This window comes from Dendrobates tinctorius, unplaced genomic scaffold (genome assembly GCF_039654945.1).
Source record: "Dendrobates tinctorius isolate UK_male_01 unplaced genomic scaffold, ASM3965494v1 ptg000164l, whole genome shotgun sequence".
Lineage (NCBI taxonomy): Eukaryota > Metazoa > Chordata > Amphibia > Anura > Dendrobatidae > Dendrobates > Dendrobates tinctorius.
Window position 1 is genome coordinate 8047196 of NW_027361831.1, and position 18509 is coordinate 8065704.

Genomic DNA, 18509 nt, shown 5'->3' on the forward strand with positions numbered 1-18509 from the left:
AAACTGCCCTACTAGTTAACTCCTTCAGTGAACAACATAAAAAATAAAAAAGAGGTAAAAAACAATGCTTTATCATCATACCGCCGAACAAAAAGTGCAATAAAACGCGATCAAAAAGACGGATGTAAGTAAAAATGGTACCGCTGAAAACGTCATCTTGTCCTGCAAAAAACAAGCCACCATACAGTTCCATCAGCAGAAAAATAAAAGTTATAGCTCTCAGAATAAATTGATGCAAAAATAATTATTTTTCTATCAAATAGCTTTTATTGTGTAAAAGTGCCAAAACATAATAAAATGATATAAATGAGGTATCACTGTAAATGTACTGACCCGAAGAATAAAGCTGTCTTACAAATTTTACCATATGTGAAACGGTATAAAAAAAGCAATTCCTGAATTGATGGTTTTTGTTTATACTGTCTCCCAAAAATCGGAATAGAAAGCGATCAAAAATGTTAGCTCGTCCCGCAAAAAACTAGCCCTCACATGACAGTCAGCTGAAATATGAAAAAAATATGGCCCTCAAAATATGGTGATGCAAAAACTAGTTTTCACAATAAAAAGCGTCTTTTAGTGTGTGACAGCAGCCAAAAATAAAAACTCAATATAAATCTAGTATCGCTGTAATCGCACTGACCCGAAGAACAAAGTCGCCTAATCACTTATATTGCACAAGGAATGGCGTAAAAAATAAATTCTTCACCTATTGTTGATTTTTTCATTCTGCCTCCCAAAGATTGCAGTAGCACATTTATCCTGCGCTCTGCGCTGAGTACTTGCACCGGGGTTTCCGTGTAAATCTCTGAAATACATGATTCAGACAGAACCCCCCGTTGGAAAATTCCCTATAAGGAGGCAGCTGGAATCACCGTGGGCGCCATAGGACCTGTGGTCCGGCGGTGTCCATCTTTTTAGGATTGCTGTCGGCTACAGTTTTGTGCACTTCTGAAAAAAGGAAACCGCAGAACACAGGCCAGATGGAGTCCAGAGTAACTCTGCTGCCTCCATCGGGGGTTTCATGTGAATCACGTCACTCAGAGATTTAGATGGAAATCCCAAAGTAAGTGCTCAACGTAGAGTCCCGGAAAAATGTTTCCCAATCGCTATGTAAAATGTTCCTAATAAAAGCTTCCACTCAATCCACAAAAAAGCAAGTCCTCACTTAGATCTGTCATATATTAACGGAAATATAGGGGCTTCCACATTACTGGTAGTACAAAGGGTCTGGAAAATAGAAATGGGTCCTCACTCGCCAAAAGAAATTCAACAAATTCTCTGCTCCCAAATCCAAATGCTCCCTCCCTTCTGAGCCCCAGTGTGACTAAACAACATTTAGCGCCCACATGTTTGGCATTTCTGTAGTGATGAGAGCCTGCCTAATTTACAGGTGCGTGTCTCCAGAAGCACGGCCTGGGCATAACATACTGGTCACTACAGCGTACTGGTCACTACAGTGTACTGGTCACTACAACGGCAGTTTGCAATTTTCACTCTGCAACATCCAATGCTGCCTGTTTCTGAAAAACACTCATGGAGTTAAAATCATCACTACATCTGTAGATAAATTCCCAAAGGGTTATAATTTCCAAAATGGGGTCACTTGAGGGTAAGTTCTGCTTTTCTAGCACTTAGGGGCTCTTTATATGGAATCCACAAACTAGGAAATTCTGCGTTCCAGGAGTCAAATAGCACTCTGTCCCTCCCGAGTCACTCCGTATGGCATAGTACTGTACAGCCACATATGGGGTATTGCTATGTTCAGCGGAAATTGTGGGACAAATTCTCATTCCATTTTTATCCATTTCCCAGTGTGAAAATGTAAAACTTGGGGCTAACACACAGTCTTGGTTGTAAAAATGTAAATTATTTTTTTCTTCACTTCCCAATGGTATAAAAATTTGTGACAAACCTGTGGTGTCAATATAATCACTGCACCCCTACATGAATTTATTGAGAGGTTTAATTGGTAAAATGGGGCCACTTATGGGGGGTTTGCTGTTCTGGCACCTCAGGGGCTCTGTCAATGTAACATGGCACCCTCAAACAAGTGCAGCGAAATCTGCACTGTAATATGGCGCTACTTCCCTTCTGAGCTTTGCACTGTGCCTCAAAAGTAGTTTTTGACCATATATGGGGTATCGGTGGACTCAGAAGAAATTGTACAACAAACTTTGGGGGTCTATTTCCTCCTTTTGCCCTTGTGAAAATACAAAATTTGTAGTTAAAAATATTTTTGTGGGAAAAATATGATTTTTGTTATTTTCATGGCTTAATGTTATAAACTTCTGTAAAGCACCTGAAGATTCAAGGTGCTCAATACACACCTAGATAAGTTCCCAAAGGGGTCTAAGTTTCCAAAATGGTGTCACTTGTGGGGGGTTTCCACTGTTTAGGCACATCAGGGGCTCTTCAAACGGGACATGGTGTCCGCTAATTATTCCATCAAATTTTACATTCAAAAAGTCAAATGGTGCTCCTTCCCTTCCAAGCCCTGCCGTGTGCCCAAACAGTAGATTTCCCCCACTCAAAAGAAATTTTATTTCTTTAAGGGATTAATTTGTTGTAAAAAAATGTGTGGGCTCCTGCATTGACAAATTACAGCGGGAGCCCACACATTTTTTTTTACAACGAATTAACCCCTTAAATTAACACCTACACCTCCCAAATTTTACACATCAACCCTCATGTAATTACTAATGAAAGACATACAAAAAAAACATGAAATGAAATGGTTTACTGTATGTAAACCATGTGTCATTTCATGTCGGGTTGGGGAATGATTTGACAAAAGCCGGCAATTGAATTAGCGGCTATTCTGCTATGAAGAACTCTGTGACGTATAAATATATATATATATATATACAGTATATATATATATATATATATATATATATGTCTCAATGACATGTGTATATATATATATATATATGTATTCTATGTGTCTATATCTATTCTTTGGTTTCTGTTATAAACCCTGTCATAGGGCTCCATTATATGTCCATTTTGCAAGCCGGCGAGAAAATCTCAGCATACGGATGCCATACGGATTACATACGGATGCTTACATGCGCAAAATACGCGACCACACCTTGCTTACGGATGACATACGGATCACTATTTAGGGGTCATTCATCCGTATTACGCCTGTAAACTACGGACCGTATTTTGCGCCGGTTAGTGTGACCCCGGCCTTACCCTTACAAAAGAAAAAAAAAATTAGGTCTAAATGATAATTTTTGTGAAAAGCAAATGTTTATTTTTTCCTTACACATTCCAAAAATTAATGTGAAGCACGAGAAGGATTAATAAACTTCTTGAATGTGGTTTTGAGTGCCTTGAGGGATGCAGTTTTTAGAATGGTGTCATTTTGGGGTATTTTCTGCCATATAAGCCCCTCAAAGTCACTTCAAGTGTGAGGTGGTCCCTAAAAAAATGGTTTTGCAAATTTTGTTGTATAAATGAAAAATCGCTGGTGAACCCTTTTAACGTCCTACCCAAAAAAAATTTTGGTTCCAAAATTGTGCTGGTGTAAATTACACATGTGGGAAATGTTATTTATTAACTATTGTGTGCGATATGTCTGATTTAAGGGCATAAAAATTAAAAGTTTGAAAACTGTGAAATTTTCAAAATTTTTGCCAAATTTCCATTGGAAAAAGGAAATTTTACCACTAACATGAAGTACAATATGTCATGAGAAAACAGTCTCAGAATCAGTGGGATCCATTGAAGCGTTCCAGAGTTATGAGCTCATAAAGTGACAGTGGACAGAATTGTACTAATTGGCCTGGTCAGAAATGTGAAAAAGGCTAGGTCTCAAAGGGGTTAAGGGTATAAGAAATCAAAGTTTGAAAATTGCAACATTTTCCAAATTTTTGCCAATTTTTTTTTTTTCACCAATAAATGCAAGTCATATCAAATAAATCTTAGCAATATTATTAAGTACATTATGTCACAAAAAGAACATTCTCAGAATCAGTGGGATCCATTAAAGCATTCCAGAGTTATTACCTCATAAAGTGACACTAGTCAGAATTGTAAAAATTGGCCTAGTCATGACAAAACCTCCATGGCGTGACAGGCGATCTCAGGCCACTCTTCCATTCTTGAAGATCAAAATGCAAAAGGGTCCAAATCCCCCCTGGTGGTATTGATATTGAGCTCGAGATTCTCCTGTACTATCCTCTCCAGTGGTTCTCAATGTGTCGGACTTGTACTCTGTTCTGCAGGTGCATGGGCTGGTCTAACAAATGTGTGAAACGACTCACAGAAATTGCTTATGCAAATTACACAGCTGCTGCTGTTTTTGCAATTACGCCTTGACATTTCCGGGGCTGGATGTCTAGAACTGAGGTGCACACTGTGTGCCTCACTGCTGTCTGGTGGAAAACCACACTTAAGATATTCTACAACAGTGTTTTGATACTCCAGCATGCACGTGTCCAATTCCAGGGGGATAGCATCTGGAAAAAGTCAGCATAAATTCTAATCCTAAGAATGTGGGCATCATGTTGAAGATAGTGCAGCAAGAAGGCGCTTATGTCTCGGGCGCTTCCATGAGGTCCAAGTCCATGTGTGTTGGTGGCGGGGTACCACTCAAGACTGATTCCTCCATCTTCTCCCAACAACCAAGGAAAACAGAGAGGGGATTATAACCCTCTTCATCTCCTGACTATTGCGCGTCCATCACCTTGTCCTCCATTTGTTCCTTGGTTCCTACACCTTCGATAAGTTTGTCTGGTACCATAAGCCGCTCTCGATTGCTGTAATTTGAACAATGCCTGATTGTGGTGAACCATGGATGCGCAGTAAAGAGGTAGGCGTGATTGTATCTGCACTGCTGGAATGTGTGTCTCATTAAGGGAGAGGTTGAGGGCACAGGTGAAGACCCTAGAGGAGATGGAGGAGCCAGTAGCAGTGGAGGTACTGTTAGATACAGAGGCTTTTACCGTAAGCCTTGGGGATTAAAAGACTTGTGGAGCAGCCCATTGACCACCTGCCCCCACAGCCACCAGTCACCCAGTGTCTCGTAAGTGAGATATAACACCCCTACCCTTGTTTGCTCGTCCAGGAGTCAGTGGTGAAATGCACCATGGCAGACAGATTTTTTTTCTGGGTGATGTTGTCTGTGATATGCTGGTGTCACCCAGGCACAGCTCTTATAGAAGGAATGGCAACTTGGCAACTGATATTAGAGGACTGCGATGGCCATCAACTTTCTGAAACCGTCTGTATCCCACCAGGTGGAAAGGCAATATTTCTATTGCCAACAGTTGGAGATTGTAGCATTTAAGCTATCAGCTTTAGCATGTGTAGGAGGAAACATTGTTTTACATGACCATAACTGCAGGACTGAGGGCTGGCGGTTGTGCTGAAAGAAGGTGGAGTACAGGGAACAGGACAAACTGCTGGATTGTGAGTGAGGGGCAGTCGGAAAGGTTACGGTGGATTGAAAAAGATAGGTTTGTGCTAGGTGACACAAAAACAGCAGACATGTCCACTTCCATAGCAGCTGATGGACTCTCACTCACCCCAAATGTAGGGGGTAAAGAACTGGAGTTTCTGAGGCCTGTGTGAGAAGACACTTGGAAAGGTGACAGATGAGGAAGAAGCAGGAAATGGAATTGATGGGACGGCCAGCGGTTGGCAAGGCCTGCTAGTTTGCATTTTAGCACAGTGAGATTCCCACACTAAGGCATGTTGATTGTGCATGTGCCGCTTCATGCATGTAGTTGTCAAGTCACTGCAATTTTTGCCTCTACTGAGTTTGTTTTTGCCAATTTGTCAGATACTGTATGTTGTTTTATCCTTTGTAATCTCAAGAAAGGTCCAAACTAGGCAACCCTTGGCGCCCCTGCGAACTGAAAACTCGCGATTGATGCTGACTACAGCCAGAGTTAGGACTGAGGATGCAGTGCTTGTTGTGGTTACATCACTTCATGTCTGTGTGAGAAGCCACAACGTAACCTCGTTTTCCTCCTCCATCAAGTGGGATCTAGAACCTCATTGTCGCCCTCTCTGTTCTCACACTCCTCACCCTTTGAGTCACTGTGGCGACATCACAATTAATCTGAATTAACCAGACATATTATTTCAGTAGGCCAAGGGACATAAGCTAGAGTTGATGGGAGAATGACTGTTGACCCTTATTGAATTAAAGATCACTGGCTGCCATTTGTTGACTGGCTGCTGATTAGCTATTGTATTGGAGTCCTAGCATTGTTCTACTATCTTTGGGAAACAAAGGCACAATGTTTGTTAATATGTTGATAACCCATTGGTGCTCTGCAATATGAAGGACAATCTATGCATGTTGTTTGCACACTCCTACCCCCTTCCTCCAAGCCTGTGGTGGAATGACAGGCTGGTTTCACACTTGCGTTCCTCGGAGCTGCGCACGGCCACCGCTAAGCTCCGCCTCATGCTGCGCCTCCTTCGGTCAGCTCCGCCTATGGGCGCATGACGCTGCATGCGACCTGCGTACCCTATCTTTAGCATTGGGTACGCAGGCCGTGCGCAGGTATGCATTTGCTGGTGCATGCGTCCTTTTGACGGTGCGCCGAGCGCACCAAAATACGTGTTGCATTTAAAGTGGAAACCTGGCCTTCTGATTTGTCACTTAAACACAGTTTTATCACAAACAATTTGGATTAACAAATGGGGTCTCCTGATACTGCCACACAGTTTTTGCACAATCCAGTTAGATGCTGGAATATCGATTTCACACAGGACAGGATCCTATCTAGCTAACTAAAGAACAATTAGAGAAAAAGATCCATGCACAAAAAAGCGCACACCCATGAGTAAAAATATGTATAGACCATGATATGTGAGAAAGTGTATAAACAGTTTTTATTAGTAGACAAAACAAACCACAATAAAATCAATTAAAAAGACAACACACATCACATAGGTCCCAAAAAGCAGCAATATAGCACACCACAATATAATATAATATGGGTGAAACAAGAATCCCCAAGGCAAAGTAGTATATATATGAATCCTGAAATAGTGCCAATCTGGGCATCCCCAGAAGGCAAAAAAAGAGAGACAGAGCCCTGTATGAGATCAGAGTATTTACATGAGATACTTGTAAAGATGGTGCCCATATGAAAAGGGAGTACCCCCTAAAATGAAAATAACCTGCATAGAAGAAAGCACCAAGGTAAAGCTTAGGGCTAAAATAGCCAGCAAGTCACCAACCAGAAGAGGACATGTCAGGGCGTCGGGGAAAGCAAGGCAAATGGGACAGTGGTCCCGGGACCAAGTGTGATGTGGGGAACCCCACGCGTATTGCTGCTGACCGCAGCTTCGTCAGGGGAAGTGTGGAAAGTGCCTTTGACCCCCTATCTAGCTAACAGACAAGTTCACTTGCAGCACTATCAGGAGCAGCTTCTCTGCACTGTGACACTGGGCAAATAGTGCCAGCAAAACAAGATGTTTGCTTTTTAAATGGCAAGGGATATGTGAATTCGACAGCCAATCATAGAAGACCTTGTATCATGACATTGTGGATGGTTTCTGAACCCCGATTGGCTGTTGGAATCAACACACAAAGTTAAGGAAAAAAAAAAATCCCTCCCCTCATCAAACACTTCCCCTGCCCTCTGTACCCACTGCTCATCATACAGCACCACTATCCTAGCCAAAGTAATAACAAAAGCATTAGTGGACACATGATGATTTGCCAAACTGTGACCGAATTCTGACGACTGAGTAAAAATGCTTGGGAAACCGTACACAAATCCGAGTGTGCTATACTCGTGCCGAATTTGAAAGTGGCAAATGTTTTCCGAACAAGTTCGCTCATCTCTACTAACATGCAAACCACCTTGGGGGTAAAGGGGTTAATTAAAACAAATAAATATGAAAATTAAAATGGACTCCAAAGGTTTGGGCACCTTTGGAGAGGTGTGTGCTTAGATAACTTTGACCAAGGTTTCAGACGTTAATTAGCCTGTTATGGTTATAGCTTGTTCACTATCATTAGGAAGGACCAGGTGATGCTAATTTCCAAGCTTTATAAAAACTCAGCCTCCTCTAACCTTGTGCTAAAAAACAGCAGTCATGGGTTCTTCTAAGCAGCTGCCTAGCACTCTGAAAGTGAAAATGTTGGAGGCCCACAAAGCAGGAGAAGGCTATAAGAAGATAGCAAAGCGTTTTCAAGTTGCTCTTTCCTCAGTTCAAAATGCAATTAAGAAATGGCAGTTAACAGGTTCATGGTAGGTCAAGATAAGGTCTGAAAGACAAAGTAAAATTTTTGTGAGAGCTGCTCGTAGGATTGCAAGAGCGGCAAATCAAAACCCCATTTGACTGCAAAAGACCTTCAGAAAGATTTTAGCAGATGCTCCAGTTGTGACATATTGTTTTACTGATCTGAGACACCTGCACCTGCCTTCATGGAAGAGTCCTCATAAGAAAACCTCTCCTGCATCCTTACCGTAAAATTCAGCATCAGAAATATGCAAAAGAACATCTAAACAAGTCGGATACATTTTGGAAACAAGTCCTGTGGACCGATGAGGTTAAAATAGAACTCTTTGGCCACAATGATCAAAGGTATGTGTGGAGAAAAAAAGGGCACAGGATTTCAGGAAAAGAACATCTTGCCAACCATTAAACATGGGGATGGATCAATCATGCTTTGGGGTTGTATTGCAGCCAATAGCACAAGCAACATTTCACAGGTAAAGGGAACAATGGATTCAATTAAATTTAAACAACTTCTTGACGCAAACATAACAACATCTGTAAAAAAGCTGAAGTTGAAAAGATGGCTTCTACAAATGAATAATGATACTAAACACACGTCATACTCCACAATAGACGACCTCAAAAGGCACAAGCTGAAGGTTTTACAATGGCCCTCACAGTCCCCTGATCTGAACATTATTGAAATTCTGTAGCTAGACCTCAAAATAGCAGTACATGCAAGATGACCCAGGAATCTCAGAGAACGGAAAAATGTATGAAAATAACTCAAATAAGAATTGAAAGACTCCTGGCAGGCTACAAAAGCATTTACAAGTTGTGATACTTTCACAAGGGGGTGCTACTAGGTATTCGCCATGCGGGGTGCCCAGGATCCGTTTTAGACAAAGTGTGGCCCTGGGCAAAAATTTAAAGCAGGGCCCCAAATGCTAACATACTGCATCATCACACAGAAACATTTTGTTTGTATTTACATGCTCTGAGTTGACAATACTGACCCTTGTTTCCAGGCCTCTTTACACCGGCTGAGGAACAATGATCAGGACCGAACAATATATCTGTCCACATACAGTATCATGTTATCAGCAGCATATCTGCAGTTTTGACATGGCGATGTGCTACTGAGAACAATGATTTTTGTTCCGGCATAAACAATCACTAGTATAATACACTCCCCATAGTCCTTCATATAGTATAATGCACTCCCCATAGTCCTCAATATAGTATAATGCATCCCATAATCCTTCATATAGCATAATGCATTCCCCGTAGTCCTTGAAACAGTATAATGCACCCCCCATAGAGTATAATGCAGCCCCCCAGAGTGTATAATGCAGCCACACCGTCCCGCAGTAGTATGGCCACCACATACTCACTGATTATATATATAGAAATAAAAAAAACTACAATACCTTTCCCCGCTGCTCCTGTCTCTGCAGTGCATCTTTTCAGCAGCTCCACTGCCTTGCACAGCATGGGGCGCGATGAAGTCACGTCATCACATGTCCACTGCGTCAGAGGCAGAATGATTGCTTTCAACTATATCAGCAGCAGGGGCTCTATAGTGTCCGCTTTTAGCTGCACAAAATTGGCTGGGGGGCACTTGAAGGAGATGGGGCCCTAGGCAAATGCCTAGTCTGCCTGCCCCCAATGCCGGCTCTGAGGGTGCCCAAACTTTAGCATCTGCTTATTTTCATTTTTGTAATTTTTAAAATGTAAAATGAAATGTGTCATCTTTAACTTTAACCATTTTATTATTATTTATATAGCGCCATTAATTCCATGGTGCTGTACATGAGAAGGGGGTTACATACAAAGAGATAATTTCATCTTCAACGTGTTTAACTGTTCACACTAACAGTAATTTTGACTACTGGGAGCCCAAACCTTTACCTGCCATTGTATATACACATAGCTCTGCTACATCTATACATTTACATACACATACAGCTCCGATACAGAAGCACATTTATATGCACACTGCTACATATACACATTTGCATACACATACACTGTGCAGTACATTTTGCAGTTCTTTCCAGGTCATGTGAAAGGCCCTGGAGCTAGTCAGGTAGAAGGTTCTTCAGATGCTCATTCAGGAAGTGTAGCCTCCATGCAGGTCCCAGTATCTTTCTCTCCTGCTCTGCGCAGATCCGTGTGGGGCGAGAGGAGAGAGCAGTTCTCTCAGTGATCGGGAAGGATGCTGTCTCAGCATTCTCCTGTCACAGGAAGCTGCCTTCAGACTATAAGAGGTACCCACTTGTTGGCAAGAATTTTGTGTGTTAAAAATGTATCTTGTAGTCCAAAAAATACAGTAAGTGCTAAAGTAATTTCCATTTCTTGTTTAATTATGACTGTCTGGTATATAGATTTTGTAAAATTTGTCAATAGCATATAAAAATATTTAGAATTGAGAATATTTTTTTATCTACTGGCTAACACTGTACAAAGATATATATCTTTCCTGTATCAATAGCATACAGTTTCTCCCGGTGTGCAATAGTGACGATCAGCAAAATATACATTTTCTAGTAATTCATTTTTCACATTCTAGGTATTATAATGACTTTTCCCCATGTGGTATTTTTGATGTTCAAGAAGGTACAATTTTTTGGTAAAACATTTCCCACATTCTGAACATGAAAAAGGTTTCTCCCCTGTGTGACTTCTCTGGTGCTTAAGAAGATATGATTTATATATAAAACCTTTCCCACATGCTGAACATGAATACGGATTCTCCCCTTTGTGAATTCTTTGATGGGCAAAAAACAATGATTCATGTTTAAAACATTTCCCACATTCTGAACATGAAAACGGCTTCTCCCCTGTGTGAGTTCTGTGGTGCTTAACAAGATATGATTTATATAAAAAACATTTCCCACATGCTGAACAGGAATATGGATAATCCCCTGTGTGAATTCTTTGATGTTCAACAAGAAATGATTTACGTGCAAAACATTTCCCACATTCTGAACATGAAAAAGGCTTCTCCCCTGTGTGAGTTCTCTGGTGTCTATCAAGGTGCGACTTCTGTACAAAACTTTTTCCACATTCTGAACATGAAAAATGCTTTTCCGCTTTGTGAGTTCTCTGGTGTGTAACAAGACATGATTTATGTCCAAAACATTTTCCACATCCTGAACATGAGTATGGCTTCTCCCCTGTGTGAGTTCTCTGGTGACTAACAAGCATCGATTTCCAGTTAAAACATTTTCCACATTCTGAACATGAATGTGGCTTCTCCCCTGTGTGAGTTCTCTGGTGACTAACAAGCATCGATTTCCGTATAAAACATTTTCCACATTCTGAACATGAAAATGGCTTCTCCCCTATGTGAATTTTCTGGTGTGTAACAAGATATGATTTCTGGTTAAAATATTTTCCACATTCTAAACAAGAAAAAGGTTTTTCCCCTGTGTGAATTCTCTGGTGTATAACAAGATATGATTTCTGGTTAAAACATTTCCCACATTCTGAACATGAAAAAGGCTTCTCCCCTGTGTGAATTCTTTGGTGACTAACAAGGATCGATTTTCGGGTAAAACATTTTCCACATTCTGAACATGAATGTGGCTTCTCTCCAGTGTGAATTGTCTGATGCCTATCCATATCTGATTTCCGTTTAAAATATCTCCCACACTTGGAACAAGTAAATTTCTTCTCTGTGTGAATGTCTTGATGTTTAACAAAAGATGTTTTTATTGGAAAACTATTTCCATATTCTGAATGCGGAAATGCCTTCTTTGCTTTAACAGCAGTTTGTTTTTTAATGCTTCTTTTGTGATTTTTATTTCTCTTAGTCTGTAATGAATCAGAAGATAGGACCTCTTTCAGAGGATCAGGCGATTGATCTTTGTTGTGGAGGGATGATGGTATATCTGGAATGACATTCACTTCAATTGTATCCTGTGTGATCTCAAGGTCATCTGATTTAAAAATTGAAGTTGCAAGCTGTCCTTCTGATCTCCTGGTACAGTCATCTGCCAAGAAAAAAAACAATTATTTTTAAATAAAATATTCTTGAAACTTATATTTTTGAATATTTCTACTCTAAGACAATGACAGATCACAGAATAATAGAAGACCTCAAAGCATGAACCAGTGGAGAGTGGTGTTGAACTGTTTGTTCATACTATCTCCAATATATTGGAGTAAAAAGCTGCCAAAAATTGGTAAATAGAGAAACGCACCGCGCTCACAGGACGATTCAAAGATGATAACGTAAAAGTGAAAGTAAAAGTCCTGCTTTTCACACATAAGCCCTACGCGTTTCAAAGCAAAACGTGCTTTTTCATCAACCCTGACGAAGAAGTACGTTTTGCTTTGAAACGCGTAGGTTTTTGGCCCCAGCTAAGCTCCGTAGCCTTAGTCTGTGACGTCACACGCTGTCAGTGCAGGACAGTGTCGGCCCCCCTCAGTTGTGCATCCAGGACGCTACAGGCCGGAGCTATCCTGGCTCTGCCCAGCTCTCTTCTTTAGTTGCACCCCAGTCAGCCAGCTCATTCACTTCATCCTCCCAGCTTCTCACCTGCTTATCCAGCATTTCTGTGGATCATTCACTGTGATCAGCACAGCACCTTCATTCAGCAGAGCTAGGGTAAGTTTGTATAAGTCCTTTACCGTTCATCAGTGTATCTTGCTGTGGTAGATTTGTATCTCCTGCATGCTTTGAGTATCAGGCTTATGTGTGAAAGGCAGGACTTTTACGTTATCATCTTTGAATCGTCCTGTGAGCGCGGTGCCTTTCTCTATTTACTTATTTAACCCTTTTTTGGCAGAACAAGCACACCTTCTGTCTAGGCACCAGCAGCCCTCCCTTTCTATTGGTAGCGCCGGTGTATATCTGTATAATAGCTACCAAAAATTGTTATATAAGCGAAAATTATGCCAAAAAACTTTTACTCATCCTGCCAAAAAAAAAAAAAAAGCCCCCACTAATTTGACCCCCCAAAAAAATCACTATTCCTATATATTAATTTTCTGATGGTTATAATTTACACAATAGAGTCACTTTATGGGGTTTTCTTCTACTCTGGCTTCCTGCCATTCTGTAACATTGAGGCTTCTGCAAATGGTGTGTCACATCTCCTCTGGGATCTTCTCCTGCAACGTCTGCTTCTATAACCAGTCGCCACCATCATTCATTATGCAAGCGGCATTGGTGATGTAGGAGACACTGTAACCAGAAGCTCTGGGTGGCACAGGCTCTATTCAGTCACTAAAAATAGGGTGGCTGGGACCTGTAGTATCGTCCAGTGTGGCAGTATCAGTGTGTTTGCTGTCCAGCTGGAATAACCAGCTCCCTGTTTCAGTTAATAGCAAAGCACCACACCTTACTAAATCTTAAAGCCTATTGCCAGAAGCTGCCAGATACAGCCTTGTTCTCCTCTGGTTCAGTCCTGTGTGATCAGCTCCTTGTTTGTGTATTTGATCCTGTCTCATTTACGGACTTCTCGTGTCTTATGATTTTGTATTTTTGATGCCTTCCTGGATTTATATAAACTGATGCCTATCAAAGTAATTTCAAAAGTGTTTTCTTACCCCCAAACAAATAGGTTCTGCAAATTTAATTGAACATATAAAAACTTGTTGCTAAACTTGTAATCCCTCCATTATCAGGAAGGTAAAAAAAAAGACCTAAAGTAGAAATACGGTAAATGTTATTTAACTGTTTTGTCTTGTGTCACCATCTGATTAAGGAACATACAAATTTAAAAGTTTTAAAATTACAAATCTTTCTAAATTATTTGGTAGTTTTTAAGTATTTTCAAAAATAAACACAAAATATATTAACCTAAAATTACCAGAAACAAAGTACAATGTGTCACAGAAAAAAATATTTCAGAATCACTGGAATCAGAAGAAGCATCCAAAATTATCACCAAATAAAGTGACACGTCAGATTTGAAAAATGGGGCCTGCTGCCGGAAGAGGTTAATTCATAGTATTTTGGACACCAACTACTGTAGTCAGAAACTCTGACTATAGACAATCACACATCTACTGAAAATGATCAAACTCAACAGTCTTCATCAGTAAAGAAATTACTAACTAGTGGAGAAACCTCTCTGTCGTAATTAGGGTATTGTCACGGCCGCCGCTGATACTCACCTGCCGTGTCCTGTGCGCACCTCCCGGCGCGCACCCGCTCCTCGGCGCGTCCCCGCTGCTGACCTCCGGCCTCCCCGACGTCGCTCCCACGCTCCTCTGGCCGGAGCTCTGACGGCGTCATGTGACGCGGTGGCTCCGCCCCCAACATGGCGCCGCCGCGTCATGTGACGCGGTGGCTCCGCCCCCAACATGGCGGCGCCCATCAGCTATTTCTGGCAGGCGTCTCCCCAGGTAAGACGCCTGTGAATCGTTCTCGGACTGCTGTCCTTTTGGCCAGCGCCCTGCACGCTCTCAGGCCCTGCTACACTTCTCCTCCTACCCCCGCTCTGTTAGGTTTCCTTGACTGTTCTCTCTCGGTTCGCTCCTCTGGCGGTTCCGTTTCCCTGTCTCCTTCCCGGTGTGGTAGCGCCCTGTGGACTCCTTGTCTGTCCCCTCTCTCACTCGCTCGCTCTCTCTTGCAGCCTCCAGCCACTACCTGCTTCGAACCCTCCAAGTGTCTGCGTCCTTCTGTCTCCTACCACTGACCTCCCGTGCCGCTGCTCCGCTGACTCTCCACCCTAGTTCCTCTGGTGCTCACCCAGTCGCCCCTTTGGCTCCGGCTGTCACGGTTCCATCCCTTGTGGGCCTGCCCCTAACACTCCCTGTATAGGGGGTGGCTCCACCTGGTCTAGTTCGCCCGCAGGGGCTCTGGGGCCGTGACCCAGAGGGTCCACTCCGTGTTGCTCTCCTTGTTTTCTGCCACCCGTAACACTCCGTAACAGGTATGCGGCTCGGTGGCTCTTGGTAATCTAAACTATCTTAGGCTGGTTTCACATTAGCGCTTTTGTGCACAGCGCATCGTGCGCATGCGCACTGTGCACCTATGTTTAACATGACGTGCGCATGGTCTTGCACACACTTGCGTTTTCGTGCGCATGCATTTTTTTGTCTTTCGCGCCAGGTGCAACATGTTGCATTTTTTGGTGCGCCCTGTCTCGGCAAAAAAACGCTTGCGCACAGAATGTGCAAAAAAACCACACTGAAGTCTATGGGAACGCATGCGTGTGCATGGTCTTGCGCACGCTTGCGTTTTTTTGCGCATGCGTTTTTGAGTTAAACAAGTCTAGAATGTTCTCTAGACAATGGAAAAAATGTCACACCTAAAAACGCATGTGCATAAAAAATGCAAACGCATGCAAAAACGCATTTAAAACGCAAGCAACGCGTGCGTGCGCATGACGTTAAAAAAACGCGCGTTTGATTTGCGTTTTTCTTTGCGTTTTTTATGCGCCCGATGCGCTGTGCAAAAAAACGCTAATGTGAAACTAGCCTTAGAGCAAATATTCTCCGTCAGACAAGTTTCTTGAATAAATATTAAGCCAAAAAAATGGAACAGCACATTACCAATAAGTGGGTGCATAAGCCCTCTTAAGAAATCATCCAATACTTGCCCCAAACCAGAGGAAAAAAATGAAGGCAGCACTCCATAGCCTTTGATGAAAAAAATGTGGTTTATTTCAAACCCACATGATGTGGCATTGTTGTGGCTCACACTGAGCCTTTATCATGGCTTGAGAAAGGCTCAGTGTGAGCCACAACAAAGCCACATCATGTGGGTTTGGAATAAACCACATTTTTTTCATCAAAGGCTATGGAGTGCTGCCTTCATTTTTTCCTCTGTTTGAATAAATATTATACATTTAAAAGAGAACTTTTAAAATAGTGCAGAGCAGAGATGTAGTCAGTTTTAAAAGAAATTGAAAAGTCAGGACAAAGGGAAACTGTTATTGTAGAGAAATTCATTCTTGGCCCTCACTGCACATTTCATGTTGTCGACCATAAAAGCGAAGTCTGTTCACAAAGATTGGATCTCGTCTTGTAGAGAGACCATATGACCACAGTCAGAGATCAGGGTTTTAGGAAGCCAACAGCATCATTACGCTCCCCTTTCTCATAGAATCCCATCATAATATTTTTCTTCAAGTGACTTTAGAGTTTGTCAGCTCATTACACTACGTACGCTGTCATTTGGATATGTAGTTTACAGATCTGGGCAGGTAAGGGACAGCGGTTTCTAATTCCAGGAGGTAGGTGGAACCTCCAGGTTGTAAGCTCTGTAGAAGGACATTCAATGCCCAAAGAACACTTTGTGTGAAGGAGAATGCGGAGTTCAAGCGGCAGAATGGTGTCTGGGCTATATCAAATACCTATAAGGGGCAGAGGTAACGACCGGGGATCCTCCACCAGCACATACCGGTATGTAATTATGTGTACACAGTTCCACTTTGGTAGCTAATTTAGCTTAGGGTCATTGCTTGGTATGGGTTTAAGTCAGTCCACGGTACACTTTATTATCTTACTCCTAATTGGAATGTAATACTGGTTTATGTGGATTTTTATGATGATACTTGTATTATCTGAGGATTGAACTGGTAGGGTTTTGCTTGCCCCATATCATTTGTAATATTCATATTAACTTACTATGTGGATTGTATCAGAATATTGTGCTGTGTTGTAGTAGGAGGTTCCATGGTTTATGTCCCTCCTTTTTATTCCAGTATCTCTTTGCACACATTGTTTTTATGAATTTCAATAAAGTTTTATATTTTAATATTGATACACCATTTTGTGGTATCTGGTCCATTTTTGGTATATATTCTGGCTACCACGTCTGTTTCATTTATGTTCTGTGGGGTATCACCCTTTTATAGGGTAAAAAACTAATATAAGTGGGCATTTTTGTGATATGTCATTTGGATATGTAGTTTACAGATCTGGGCAGGTAAGGGTCAGCGGTTTCTAATTCCAGGAGGTAGGTGGAACCTCAAGGTTGTAAGCTCTATAGAAGGACATTCAATGCCCAAAGAACACTTTGTTTGAAGGAGAATGTTGAGTTCAAGCGGCAGAATGGTGTCTGGGCTATATCAAATACCTATAAGTAAGGCTACTTTCACACATCCGGTGCGGATCCGGCCTGCAGCGGTGACAAGTTAATCCCACAAGTGCCCGGTGAGAGAGAGAGAGCTCTCTCTCGCCGGGCACTTGTGGGGTTAACACTCAAAGGGTCCGGGCATGCGCTGTGTAAAAAGTCGTTCCGGCGCTGCAAAAAAACGTTGCAGGGAACGTTTTTTGCTGACGCCGGACGGCTCATGTTTGCTGTATCCGGCAAAAAAATGAAGCGCCGCATGTCCATCCGGCACGATGCAGCGATCATTACGTTCAATGTGACAAAACCGGATCCGATTCTGGATCCGGTTTTCACACTTTTCGCCGCATCGTGCCGGATTTAAAAAGACTGATGTGTGAAAGTAGCCTAATGCAGACAAAGTAACTGACTGAAAAGAATCTGTGACTTCTCTGCACTTAGTGGTTACTACTCACCTGGGTAGTCATATGTAGAAATGTCCTCTTTACACCCTTCATCACAACTCACATATGTTTCTGTAGTATTAATATGGGTCACATCATCAACCTGAAACAAATATTGTAAAAGTCACAGACAGATGGAGAAGTCACATCTATGATCAGCTCTAATCCTGCCATCTCCACCGTTCTCATTACACAAGTATAAAACATAAAACCTTCATAGCTCTCTCATGGGGAGATCTCATAACACCTCTCCATCTACCTGATGATCCTGAGGAACATTGGGATCTTCTTGCTTATAATCCTGTGGAAAAAGAGGATGGAGACATCTCTCTGGTGTTGTCCTCTTACTGGATAGATCTGGAGGAAATACATACAGGGACTGAATTCATTCTTCACATACAGATAATTATAGGCCATGTGTATTTAGTCCTGTCTATTACCTGGTGATGTGAGGGGCTGGGGAACCTCCATCATGACGTCCTTGTACAGATCTTTGTGTCCTTCTAAATACTCCCACTCCTCCATGGAGAAATAGACGGCGACATCCTGACACCTTATAGGAACCTGACACATACAATGATACCGTCATCCCCCTGATCCCATCATAGTGTTACTGTATAAAGTCCCACCATTTCAAGCAGTGTCACCTCTCCAGTCAGCAGCTCAATTATCTTGTAGGTGAGTTCTAGGATCTTCTGGTCATTGATGTCCTCATCTATCAAAGGGTGAGGTGGAGGCCCCATGATTGGGCTCATGGTTCTTCCCCATCCCTCAGATACTGGGGACTTACTGCGCTCAGTAGAGGTCTTCTTCATTACAGTGTAGTCCTGATTATG

The 18509-nt window shown here is 42.0% G+C and overlaps 1 protein-coding gene across 1 annotated transcript in view; it reads right to left on the reverse strand.

Moving 5' to 3' along the window:
* LOC141052957 (uncharacterized) overlaps window positions 1–18509 on the reverse strand; it is a 78901-nt gene that overhangs the window by 43711 nt on the left and 16681 nt on the right. Inside the window, exons 3-7 of the mRNA XM_073550295.1 lie at window positions 18321–18500; window positions 18114–18237; window positions 17933–18030; window positions 17686–17776; window positions 10820–12194 (exon numbers count right to left, since the gene is read on the reverse strand). Coding sequence (XP_073406396.1) covers window positions 10820–12194; window positions 17686–17776; window positions 17933–18030; window positions 18114–18237; window positions 18321–18500 — 1868 coding nt within the window. The remainder of the gene's footprint in view (window positions 1–10819; window positions 12195–17685; window positions 17777–17932; window positions 18031–18113; window positions 18238–18320; window positions 18501–18509) is intronic.